The 13,752-nt window shown below is 36.8% G+C and overlaps 1 protein-coding gene and 1 pseudogene across 1 annotated transcript; both read right to left on the bottom strand.

Moving 5' to 3' along the window:
- Nucleotides 1-611: 611 nt before the first annotated feature.
- Nucleotides 612-5,615, bottom strand: LOC127429674 (general transcription and DNA repair factor IIH helicase subunit XPD-like; annotated as a pseudogene).
- Nucleotides 5,616-6,612: 997 nt separating this feature from the next.
- On the bottom strand, nt 6,613-8,436 carry LOC127430216 (cdc42 effector protein 2-like). Its single transcript, XM_051679811.1, has one exon. The coding sequence runs from the start codon at nt 8,201-8,203 to the stop codon at nt 7,331-7,333; it is 873 nt and encodes a 290-aa protein (XP_051535771.1). The 5' UTR covers nt 8,204-8,436; the 3' UTR covers nt 6,613-7,330.
- Nucleotides 8,437-13,752: the final 5,316 nt, after the last annotated feature.

Genomic DNA, 13,752 nt, shown 5'->3' with positions numbered 1-13,752 from the left:
CAGCATTTATTAATGCCTTTGGGTTTGCAGTAGAAAACAGTATTAAAATATGAAATTGTATCTTTAATACAAAAAGAGTATATATATACAGAGTTTAATCTACCACTGAATTTGTTTCATGGCCCTGTAAGAGATGTCAGATTTGCTGAGCGATCTGGGCAATTTTCTTCAGCATTTCCTCAGACTGCAGCTGTTCCAGGGTCAGCAAAGACAGACCCAACTGATCCTCCTGCCATACAAAGATTACAACAAAACTGTGAGTGAGAATCCCCATAAAAAACAGCCTGAATTCAGCACTAATGATTGCATCATACTAGGTTTAAATATACATGATCAAGTTCGAAATGCATTTAAAATTAAAGTATTTTAAATATTTTTCATACATTAGATAAACTTCATGGCCAAATGTATGTGGACACCTATTTAATGGCTTTGGCTGAACAGGTGAATGAGATGATAGACAAAAGGCTTCATTCAGAACAGTAAATATCAAGGCGTTTAAAGGCACATCACAGCTTAAGGTCATTGATTAATTCGGAGGATGATCAGTACAGGCTGAGAAGGGTTAATGTGGTCATTCATGCATTGACCTTACCCATCTGAATGGCTGGGCTATCTGTCGTAGAAAGTGTTTGGCCAACTGCAGTCTCATCGATGGTCAGATTTAGGCTTCCATCTGTAAGGTGTTCTTGGATCCAGCGGGGCAGTTTCCCTCGTTTATCTGCTCGTGCATAACGCTGAGGGGAAAAATAAATCAAGAAACACTTTGGAATTTTCACGCCATCAGTTTACGTACCTTGTCAGCAAAGATCCCTCGGATGGCCCTACCCACACACTGAGCTGCATGACGCATTGCATCAAAGGTCAGAAAGCCATTTTCCTATGTTTGAAACTGGTCTCCAAACGTGGTATTCCAAACGTGCCTGATTACAACAACCGAAATTGGGACTTCTAGATCAATTAAACTGTTTGAGCATTAAGTAGAATAGGTGCAAGAGTAACTGATGGAGAGTAACTGAACTAACTGAAAAACAAAACTCAACTGTCCTTTGTAATTTGCTGCTTTTGAAATCTGTTGATCGTAATTTGATTGTTCATTATTGCACATTGATTGATCAAGAGAATAGTACCCATCAAAATCAATCCCCTCAGACACCTTCCCTCTTGCCACTGAAAGAATGGCTCCTCTGCCATTCTCATAGGCCTGAATCAAACAGCAGGTGGGGTTAGATTAGAAAGATGGATTATTTTAAATTTTCTGAATTAAAGTAAAGACAACATTACATAACATGATTAAGGAGAACAGGATTAGGGAGCATTAAAAAAACGAATGTTTAATAATCTGTTAATACTTCTCCAGGGCCATGCTGGTCTCTGCTGCATCTTGGGTCTCTATGAAAATGAGCTTGTTCTTCTGGATGTTCTCAAGAATCCCCTACAAATCCAGCAAGACAAGTATGATTTTTTTGAGTAACACCAATAATTAATAGCACTGAAAAGTAAACAAATTGTCTTTTCATACCATGAGACCACCAGTGTTCTCCATGTAAACGTAACTTGTGTAGAACGCTACGATTCCGTCAGGGAAAACAGCGGACATTTCCAGCAGCAGGTCTCCATAGTTCCAGATCACAGCTATGTTATGTAAAACAGTTATCTTTCAATAGCACTGATTACAAATAAAGACAATATCACAAACAAAACCACATTACAACTTACCAAAATGTTCCCTGGTCTCAAATTTGGAAGTCATGGCCACCTGATCATTCCTTCGTCCAACAATCTGAAAACAAAGTTCTTGAAAATAGTCTTGAAAGGCACCTAATATTGTTTAAAAGACCTAAAAGTAAGTGACTGCACAGATCTTAAATGTACCAATGTTTGTACATTTGTTTTCTTTTATTCCACCACATTTAAACAGTTTAGCAGCAATGACATCCTGCATTGCTGTAGTTACAACTCACGAGAGGGCAAAGGCAGGTTTGTGCCAGTGTCATGGTAAAGGATGCCATTGTGACAGGCCGGAAGTCAAGAATGCGTGGGTAGATGTCCAGCGGAGAGAGCGACTAATTAGCGAGAGAATTAAAGACAATTTTAATCCAATTTGCCACAATAGCATGAGACTTCAAGACAAATATAATTACAGGAAATGTAAATAAAACAGGCATTTAAGAAGTGTAAGCTATCACTGTTGGTTATAAGGTAAGATTTTAGACTGGTAATTGCTTTCAATCAATTAGAAAGGTAAAGAAACCATGTTTTAAATGAATAGCCTGGTGGCGAGTGTGAAGTGTGCCTTCAACAGATGGCAAGAGTGTTACATTGAGATTATAATGAGGAGATTGGTGAGCAGGCTGTGCTTAATCTAATATTCAAGGGACGATACAAGAAGAGATTTTGTAAGATAGCACTACTTCTATTGTTTTCTATGGAAGTTTATATTAAAAAAAAAAAAAGTATTTGAAACAAGACTCTGAATTGCTCTAATTGAAAAATAAATGCATTGCATTAACAGTGCTTGCATTTGAGGATGCAATTTCATATGGTTGTATATTTAAGTGTTGAATATTTAAACTGCAAACATTTCTTACAAAATTTCATCATTAAAAATTCTATAATAATTATTCATAATAAAGTTCTAAAATAAATATTCACCCTCAAAAGTTCAGTTCCAAAATATTCTGTTATATATTATTCGGTAGCTAACATTTGGTCCATTAGATTTTGCTTTTCAAATTAGTCTCTAAAATTACCACTTTGCGATTAAGCTTAGCAGTAATTGAAGATTTTTCATCGGCACTCTACTGCTTTTCCTCCAATGCCAGAATGTGCAAGGCTGAGTTACAACTGAATTTCAACCACTGAAATTTGAGATGAATTTGCCAAGTAAAATGTTTTTACCTGTCGAAAAATAAAGATGAAAAGAAAAAAATCCTGAACTGAACTTTGGAAGGGGAATATTTATTAGTGAATATTTTGATGAAATTTTGTTAAAAATGTTTTAAATTGAAATATTCTCTGCTTAAATATACAGCCATATGAAATTTTATCCCTAAAAATGCAAGCACTGTTAATGCAACTTTTTCAGTTTTTCAACTTGCTTTTTTGTTTCAAAGACATTTGTCATTAATAAACTTCCATAGTTTTCTCCCTTGAAATAATGACTTGTATTATTCTCATTTATAATTTTCTGTATAAAAGTGTAAGGATAAAAGTGTCTGCTAAATTAATATATGTCAAATGTAAATCTTGACTGGGAGCACATCTTACCCCTGATGTAATAATGACTGACTGAATGCGCCCAAACACAGGCTTGATGGCAATAGAGGGATCCATACAACTAGACAGAAAAGATCCAGCAAAGTTAATGATGGTGCTCAAAAGAAGACATTTAAGACATGACAGGTTGTATTAGAGTAGAATTAAGGCACCTGAAGTGAAGAACAGGATTTGCTATTTTTGGCATCCTATCCTCAAAGGGCTCAATGATGGTGGCGAAGCCTAAAAGAGCATGATAATTTGTAAAAACTCACTTTTGCAGGAAATGTTCAGTAGATTGAGAGGAGTTTGAGACATTGGCTATGTTAAGGTGGGAGAACGACAGGAAGAGGCTTTGTTACCTTTGCTGTAGGTGCTGACAAGTGTAGTAAAGTGAGAGATCAGAGTGATGGCTGAGAAGTCAGCGATGTCGGCAAAACGTCTTCAGTAGAGAGCGCAGCCGCTCTGCACAAAATCTGGAAATGGGTTAAATAGATTTTTAGGCTAGGGTGAAAATGTGGCTTTATTACTTAATGACCATCAGTATTTCCAGTACAGAATAACACAAGAGTCTGACTGTGTCTACTTACCTCAGAGGCTTGCTCGTTTGCTTCTTTAAGGCCCTCAACTAATCACCTGTATTCTTCTCTAAGTTTGGCAGCGTCTGTTTCCTTAAAAGACAAACAGCATGAAGGCATTACATTTATATTTAGCAGATGCTTTAAAAATGAGGAACGTAACATGCAATTTGTCATACAAAAGATCATTAACATTTAGAACATTAAAAAAATGTTTTTTAAATCAGTCTGTTAAAGGGATAGTTCACCCAAAAATGAAAATTCTCTCATGATTTACTCACCCTCATGCCATCCCAGATGTGTAGGACTTTATTTCTGCAGAACACAAATTAAGATATTTTATAAAATAAGAATATTTCAGCTCTGTAGGTCCTCACAATGGAAGTGAATGGGTACCAACATTTTGAAACTCCAAAATCCACTAAAAGGGAGCATAAAAGTAATTCATACAACTCCAGTGGTTAAATCCATGTATTCAGACACGATATGATAGGTGTGGGTTAGAAACCGATCCAATATTAAAGTCATTTTTTTGTCGCTCATGGAATCAATGTACACATTATCTATAGGCAATGAAATCAGCTTTAATAACCACAGTCTGTCCACATGACGTAGATGACAGTAACAAACATTGTGATTTACCTATGCTGTGAGCCTCGAACACAACTACAGATTTTTTTGCAAGCTCTTTTGAGAACAGGTCTGCAATTTTTGGATCTAGTATGTAATGGTAGCTGTCCACTACTATGTTTGCATGGAGAATCTGGATGTAAAAACATGAAAGAAACGATTATCAATTGCATGCATAGCAAGTTGAAAACATCCATCGTATTATATACTTTCTTACAAAGTATCCTAATCAAAGCACTCACTGAGTAACGTGCCAGGAGGTACAGGCACCAGCCTTTTCTGTTCCCAAAATCTTTCAGATCATCCAAGTTATATATACCAGAGGGAAGGGGCACCTGTTTTCCTACTGCATCAAATTCCTGCATGCAAAGAATCAAGCATAAAACAAGCTGGGGGACTCAAGACTAAAAGACACACAAAACACAGCCTGGATTGTAAACAAATTAATTGAGTGTCAGACCTCGGCAAAATGTATGAAAAACGGCATACCTCATAGAACTGGTAAACAGGTTGACTTGGGTTACTGTGATGCTGTGCTCAAATGTATGACGCAGTCAAGCTGTGACACTTTCCATCTACTTCTTTCCAAAATGCAGAGAGCTCACCTGTGATCACACATTCATTTCTACTTAATGATTTCACTTGTGAAACTTATGTAACTGTCTGAAAACCCCCAAAAATCTCCCATGTTCCATTTACCTCAGGATGAATGCACAGGTTTTTCCGTGAAGAAAGTGCCAGTGCAAGGAAGTTGTTTTTGGCTCTTGTTTCCTTGGCATAATAATCCATTAGCTTCCTTAACTCCTCCACAACCAGTTAGAGGAGACCAGAGAGTTGATAAACAGTATAACAACAAAGGAGATAGTGATTAAAGCATTATATAATGGGCTATAGACAAGCATTCAGTGTTGTTTATAACTACCTTCTCAATCTCAGGTACAGTGCGAGAGCAGTAGATGAGCTTAGTTACTTCTAAAGGGTAAGCCTGCAAGTGATCAAAATATAAACCAAGATGTTTGCACTTTGCACAGCTATTAGAGTCATTATAAGTTTAAAACTGTAGTACACAGTGATACTGAAATCACTCACCTTCTGGTAAGCAATGATGAGGGAAAGAAGGGAAATTGTTTTTCCTGTTCCTGAGGGCATCTCGAGAACTCCATGACCCTGTGCAGATAAAACAGTGAAGAAAAACTGTACTATATAAACTATACTTTAGGTTCTGTATCTGGTCACCGTTTCCAACAGGGTTATTAATTTTTATTTTTTAAGGTTTTAATCATCATTTTACCTTCACTAGCCCATTTAAATTGTCCTGCAGAGTTGCAAATTATTCTTATTTTAAAGTACAACTATTCCATGTAGTCTCATAATTATTATGAGGTTATAAAACTGCATCCAAATATGCCATGTGACTATGCTGGCACTGCTTGAAATGCCATGTTTAAATATAAAATATGTAAATATGTCATGTAATATATAGTGTAGCTGTTGGTTTAATAAAACAATGGTTTGATTAATTACCAGTCTGCAGATTTGCATTAATACCAGTAGTCGAAATGATTAAATAAATAAATAAAAGTTTTACTCACTTCATGTTAACTGGTGGAAAGACTCTGCAGCACTAGAATGTCCCACGTGGTCAGTTTTCTGGACTTGTACACATTCATTTATGTCTCTATAAAACTGTCATACATGTGAAGAGTGGATCATTCTCAGTCGCATCTACTATGTGTAAACTATTTTGCTTCTATGAAGCAAAATAGTAATTTGAACGTGTTTAATTTACATAATTGGCTAGAAAAAAGATTTGAGTTTGGGGTGCTTTTAGAGTGGGCTCTATAATTTAAAAACTCATTTTAAAAATAATAATAATAATAAAAAAAGGTTCAAGGCAAAACTTTAAAGCTAACGTAAACAGAAATTGGAAAACAATTTCCATATTATCAGATAATGCATGTATATTTAAGGTTTTTGCCAGATTAGAAATTAATGTAAGAAGTCCCACATTTAGGGGTGTGCTTGATCACATTATACTTTAAATATGTGATCAAATAAATAAATAATTTGCTATGCTTCATCAAATTATTATAAGTACTGTATGTCAAATAAATAAAAAATCTTTATTAAAACACAAGAGGCATACTTTTATATAATATTTTATTTGGTTGTGTTTTTAATATATTACAATAGAATAAAATATACTGTAATATAACATTCCAACAAAGATAAACATTTACAGAGAGATTTCGTTTGTATTCATCGGCAGAAAAAGAATTACCTTTCGAAAGTCACAGGCCAGACTGCATAATATTTTACATATCTGCATAATACTGTATGTTTATGCATGAAAGTAAATTTAGATGAAAACAGTGCCATGTCCTGGTAATAGTCTCCTAAATGTACTTCAATTTATACTTTTTAACCTTTGAGCAGAATCTTTGACACAAAATTTCACTTTTAGAAACCATTTAACCAAAATCTCAATTACTTTCCCTGCATAACATTGTATCATAAGTATCAGAGAGCAAATATACTGTACAAAAATTAACAAATGGTTAGTGTTTGAATATTTAACATCTCCAGTTTGGTCAGAATGCATAGTAACACAACATATTAATACTGTTATGTTATGCATTAACAGTTGTGTCATTTCTTGGGCAATTGTGTTTTATAATTAAAGACAATAATCATTTGTGATAGTTATGTTCGGTTACATATGTGCCATTAATTTGCAGTATCATTGGCACAACCAGTTATTGCCTTCCCAATGCTCCCCCATTGTCCTCTGAAACAGTCATAATAAGATGCATTGAGTGTGCTGACACCTATATTATTCTATCTGAGGGCGTCTCCTGGTCAGATCATATTTCGTGTCTCTCTTCAACAGTCTTATAGCGGTCCATGATCCTAAGAACATCCTCCAAAATGGATGGTCCCAGGTCCAGATCCAAACCCATGAAGGACTCAGAGCGTGACATGGTAGGTGAGACAGCCGGAGACTCGCAGTGTTCACTCCGCAGGTCCTCATTACTAAGGCCTGCATCAGAGTCCAGACTCAAGCCTCGTTTGGGGTCCAGCGGTCCACAGCCATCTGACATGGAATCATCTGAGGAAGCCTCAGACAAGGAGCCTGTGGAAGGCACCAGGTGCGGAAGAAGTGGGATTGAGGCAGAGAGAATAAGATCATGGTAGGGATCAACATGATGCCCGACTCCTTCTTCGCACACAGACATTGAACGCTGTTGCTGAATGTGTTGATCTTGAACCTGTGGATGTGGACTATGATGATTATTCTGCTGCTGCTGGTTCAGATGAACAGGCGATGTGTGCTCATCTAAATGCAGACGAGGTGGTTTAGGAGGAGGTTGCTCTAGAGCAATAAACACTGGCATGGAGATGGTGGTTTTGAGGAGTGAATTGTGGTGAAAATTATGACTGTAATGGTAAGTGTGGCTCTTGCTGTTCACATCAAAGATCTCACCTAGACTCCTGTCCATGCTGTGGGAACGAGAGCCGGGCGCTTGATTGAGGGTGGGAAGCATGTCAAGCTTGCCTTGTAAGAATCCCACATCGCCAAACATGTCACCCTCTCCTTCTGGACCGACATGGGCACTGTGACGCACATCACCCAGGGGTGGGCTGATCATGTCACCTGATAGAACGTCCCGTATTTTCAATTTCTTGCCTCGCTTTGGTGTGGAAGTCTTTAAGTACATGGGTGTCTTGGCTGGCATTCTGTTTCCCAGTATTTAGTGTCAAACCCCAAGTCTTCTGTGATGATGTATTGTCAGATATTAAGAGGAGCCAAGTCCTCAGTCTGATATTAGCTCTTTCATAAGTTTCAATTGGTTTGTCTCCTTTCTTTTACTTTTAAATCTCTCGATGGAAGCGATGTCTTTTGACTCCTAAAGCAGAACACTTCAGAAGCTCCTGGAATGTTTCATCACAAAACCATCACTTCCACAGATCTAAGAAACAAATAAGGAGAACAAGAAAGACTTATAACCTGAGAAAGTCGAGACTGGGTTGTAGCATAAAACACACACACACAGAAGCGACGACAAAGCAAACAACACTGTTTTACTTCTTCCCTGAGAGGTGATTTACATTTTTTTCTCAGGTCTTTCTAGTGGCTTTCTTATAAATGACATACCCCTCAAAATTGCCCACATTCCAAAAAGTGTTTCAAAAGGTGTAATAACAAAGAAGTTATTTGTGTGCATGTTTTTATGTACTATATGCTTAATGAAATAGTCCCAGATATTTAGAAGTTGAGAAAGAGATTACTTTCTTATTAGTCCCACATACTGTAGTTCTAAGATTTCCTTTGAACTCTAGCCATTAAATTAGATCCACACTGGCAAATGCTATTATATTCAACATTTTAATGTAGTGGGAAGATTGCACAGCATTTGGAAAACGTTACTGAATATAACACAATAACAGCACTGTTTTATTTATTTACTTGATATAGACATGTCTGTGGCTTTTCAATAATGAGATCAAGTTGCTCAACAACTTTATTACACAAACATAGCCCCTGCCCCAGAAGACTGTGAAATCCAATATCTGACTCCACACCAGCTTTATCTATGGTCTTAAATACCTTATATGTTTTCTTGTCTAATTAAATAAAAAAAAATATATTTAATACAAACCATTAAAGGGCTATTGTGGGTTCAGTAGTCAACACCATTTGTGGCATAATGTTGATTACAACAAAAATTAATTTCTACTCGTCCCTCCTTTAAACAAAAAAAAAAGAAAAAAGAAGCAAAAATCGAGGTTACAGTGAGGCACTTATAATGGAAGTGAATGTGGCCAATTTTTGGAGGGTTTAAAGGCAGAAATGTGAAGCTTATAAATTTATAAAAGAACTTCTGTTAAATCGCATGTGTTATTTGAGCTGTAAAGTTGTTTAAATTGTAATTTTTACAGTCATTTTAGGGTTTACATTATATCGTATTGGAAACAAAGTGGTAAAATTGTTTATAACCTTACACAGAAAAGTAAGTGGTTTTATCACAATAAAATCACACATTGTTTATGTCTTGTGGCTCTACTTACAAAACAGTGAGTATTTTAACATTTACAGATTGGCCTCTTTTCACTTCCATTGTAAGTGCCTCACTGGAACTCAGTGATTTTTTTTTTTTTTTAAAGAAAATGTTTATTTTGTGGTAATCAATATTATGCCACAAATGCTTAACTTGTATTGAACCCGGAATATACTGTAATCATCTTTATTATTTCTTCGTTTTTTGAAATGTGCAATATAATTCACATTTAATTTCTTCAAAAGGGTTAAATCATGTTTTCAAATCAAGTTTTTATTAAAAAAAAAAAAAAAAAACAGGGCAAAATAGAACCTCTGCTATCCAGAGAGGTACAGTGATATGAAGCTCAAACATATTGGTATGTTAAATTCAGGGACTAAAAACGGTTCAAGGAACGAAAACCAAAAACGAACGAATTTTTTAGCAAAATGTAACCAAAAACTGGAACAAATTGATTTTCAGTTGTTCCAGATTGAAAATATTATTTTAAATGCTGGTAACCGGTTATAACGGGTTAATTTTGTTCTGATACTTTTTTAATGAAACTAAAGGCCAAAGGGTTTATCACAGTAAAGGTTTGGAACTACACCCCATGTTGCCCGAAAAAAATGAAACATGTGCTTTGATCCTGAAGGAAACTGCTGCATCACACAGTTGTGGATGTCACATTCTCTGAATGAAGACCTTTTCAACAACTATGTATAATTTCTACATTTACATGCACAGCTAATCCAGATACAAGGAAAAAATTATTAGAGGTAAAAAGTACATTTCTCAATTGTTTCCAAGTCTTCACTGAATTATTGTTAGATATGATGCATTAATACAGATTTGATGATGCTGGGTTTTGACTCAGAAGCAGATCTGTAAACTAAACTGTTAATTAACTGCTTGTTATGATTTCTATGCGATAAATCCACCACACATGGAAAAGCAATTATTGCTTATTTTGGTGAGGCAAGTGGCTTATTTTGGGCTTGTTTTTCCAGACCATGTTGCTTGTTTCTCTTGTCAGATCTGGCAACACTGCTATTGGTATTTCACTCACCCCTTAGTGCAGAGTACTGTCATTTTTAAAAGAACGTTATTAACCGTTCTTTTATTTTGTTCTAACCGGTAACCTTTTGGAAATGAGGCTGCGGAACTTCTGAACCGGAATGAAAAATACAGTTTTTGCTCAGAACGAACCTAAATGAAAAACATTTCATTTCTATTCCCTGGTTGAATTAATAATATGGTCCTGTCTGACGGTAAATTTAAGTGTTCACATGCATGTGATTGCAAATGTTCACAGATTATAGACTGGGAGAGGACAACATCGCTCAAGAAGTGGTTATTTTTGCTTCACCCCACTGATTTAAGATAATTACGCTGTCTATGGCACACCACACATTAAAATGAGCAGAAGAAAGGGCACATTTCTGCAGGCTTGGGGAGTAACAGATTACTTGTAACAGCGTTAGGTAATCAGGATACAAAAAATAAGTAACTGTAATCAGTAACAGTTACATAAAACTATCGTAATCAGATTACATTTACATGAAAAAAATTTGGGATTACTGTCAGGATTACAAGTTTTAATTTCTGACAGAAGAAATAGTGAATTTTCCTGACATACGGTGATACAGACAGCTATTTGTTTAGAGTGAGAGATGTTTAGATGCACGTTCTCTTCAGGTTCTCCCTCATGACTCACTTGAGTAAGGAGCACCTCCTACTGTCACATGCACAAATAACACCTGTCTCACATCAGCACTCTGCTCTCGAGGCAAACAGCTGCTTCATCGTGATGGCCACGGAAAAACATGCATTATTTTCTTGGAAATTTCGACATTATTCGCTCTTTAAAAGAGAAAAGTGAAACAACACTAAAGTTCAGTGGGCCTGGGTAGCTCAGCAATTAAAGACGCTGACTACCACACCTGGAGTCGCGAGTTCGAATCCAGGGTGTGCTGAGTGACTCCAGCCAGGTCCCCTAAGCAACCAAATTGGCCCCGTTGCTAGGGAGGGTAGAGTCACATGGGTTAACCTCCTCCTGGTCGCTATAATGTGTGGTTCTCACTCTCAGTGGGGTACGTGGTGAGTTGTGTGTGGATGCCACGGAGAATAGTGTGAAGCCTCCACACACGCTACTTCTCCGCGGTAACGCGCTCAACAAGCCACGTGATAAAATGCGCGGATTTACGGTCTCAGATGTGGAGGCAACTGAGGTTCGTCCTCCGCCACCTGGACTGAGGCGAGTCACTACGCCACCACGTGGACTTAGAGCACATTGGGAATTGGGCATTCCGAATTGGGGAGAAAAGGGGAGAAAATAAAGAGAGAAAAAAAAAATAGTGAGTTGTTCAACATTAACAGCTCATTTTCTATTTACTTGGTAGGGTGCAGTGTCCATGTTTATTTTCCTTAGATATAATAACAGTACTCATAATATTACTCAAACATGTTCTGTTGTCATTCAAGACATAATTGAATGTTTTAGAGGTCATATTGATTTTATCTTGACTTTATTTACATATGTGCCCTTGTGGTAATCCAAAAGTAACTAAAAGTAATCTGATTACGTTACTTTCACATTGATGTAATTGGTTTACGTTACCCATTACATTCATTGTTAAGTAATCAGTAATCTGTAACTGATTACATAAAAAGTAACCCTCCCAACCCTGCATTTCTGTTGTTGTTTCTGTCTGAGGGCCATATGGTTTTACCATCACAGCCAGTTGCTGAGATTTACTGGCACGTGACGCAACTGTGAAAAGTTGGCAAAAAAGAAAACAGGAGGAGGAGGTGATAAAATTGTATTTCTATATTTAATTTTGCAAGCTGTTTTTCTCTCAAGAAATTCATGAAGAGCAACTTTCGTACATAACTTATGGAATCCATCCTCGTGAACTTGAGAAAATCTCTTGGATCAGTTTTCCGTTCCAGCGACACACATCATGTAATCGCTAAACACCGTTAGTCCTTGAGATCAGCCAATTCCCGGATTTCCCTAGTAAACCACATGGTGTCATTGCTTTTTCATAGATGAAACTGTAGTCTTCCCACTGTGCCATTTAGAAAGTTTTGTGACTGTACGTTATTACACATAAAATAGCATACATTTACTTTATTTTTACAGTTTAGCTAAATAAGACAACAATATGGTCGTGTAACATCTTGAATGATTTATAGCCACTAAATTCTACAAAAGCATGCCCCTGATGAATAACGTTCATCAGTAATTATTTTCCCAATAGAGTGAATATAGCGCGAGCAATGCATAAGCCAAATCTTTCTCATGATGGACAGCTGCGGTAAATTAGCCTATCTCTAATTTTAGGCAATGAAAAAAGTTTGTTAACGACACAGTTTCAGATTGAAAGTCTGCCTCAAGCATATGACAATGTCAATCATTAAAACAAAATTTTAAAAATCTCTAGGCTACATGACACATTTCAATACAGTAAGAAGTTGAAATGATTAAATTACAATACACAAAACTAAAGAACACAACATTTCTGTACTTGCCTTGCACTTGCGAAAACAAAATATCTCGCTTGTCCAGGAAGGTTATTCCAGGGTGTTAGTGGATAAGCTGTGCTCTGAGCGCGTTCTCGGTGGGGCAGGTATAAACCTCTTAAGTGCGCTGAAGTGGAGGGTGACGAACTGCACAAGAAGGGCAGGGAGGGACGAGGCGTGCGTGCATGATGCTCGTGAATGAGGACATTTTTCACAAGAGGAGGGTGGGAAAAGTTTGAGTCGAGTTTGTACAAACTATACTGTCTGTGCCTACTGCTCTTTATTGTTCTGATCTAAGCACTGAAATAGAAACAGTATGGATTGTGGAAACTTTACTTACTCCCTGAGGATACAGAGAGCGATAAGCTTTCTCCTTAAAGGGATAGTTCACCCAAAAATGAAAATTCTCTCATTTACTTTACAAAGATTTTTAGAACAATAGGCTATCTAAGCGCTGTATATCCATACGATGCAAGTGAATGGTGATCAAAAACCACATAATGTCAGCATAAAAGCTATCCATAAACTCCAGTGGCTTAATCCATGTCTTCAGAACAAATTGGATCGCGATCGGGCTTGGGTGAAAACAGACCAAAATAAAAATCTTTTTTACTGTACATCTTGCCATCGCAGTCTCTACACATGATCATGATTACACTTTTTAGTGCTTGACGCATTTGATGTATTAATTCAGTTTAACCTCTTGTCATTCATTTCAGACC

The sequence above is a fragment of the Myxocyprinus asiaticus genome, chromosome 39 (genome assembly GCF_019703515.2).
Source record: "Myxocyprinus asiaticus isolate MX2 ecotype Aquarium Trade chromosome 39, UBuf_Myxa_2, whole genome shotgun sequence".
In the NCBI taxonomy this organism is placed as follows: Eukaryota; Metazoa; Chordata; class Actinopteri; order Cypriniformes; family Catostomidae; genus Myxocyprinus; species Myxocyprinus asiaticus.
Note: the sequence above shows the minus strand (reverse complement) of the source record. Positions and strands in the feature narration are given on the sequence as shown.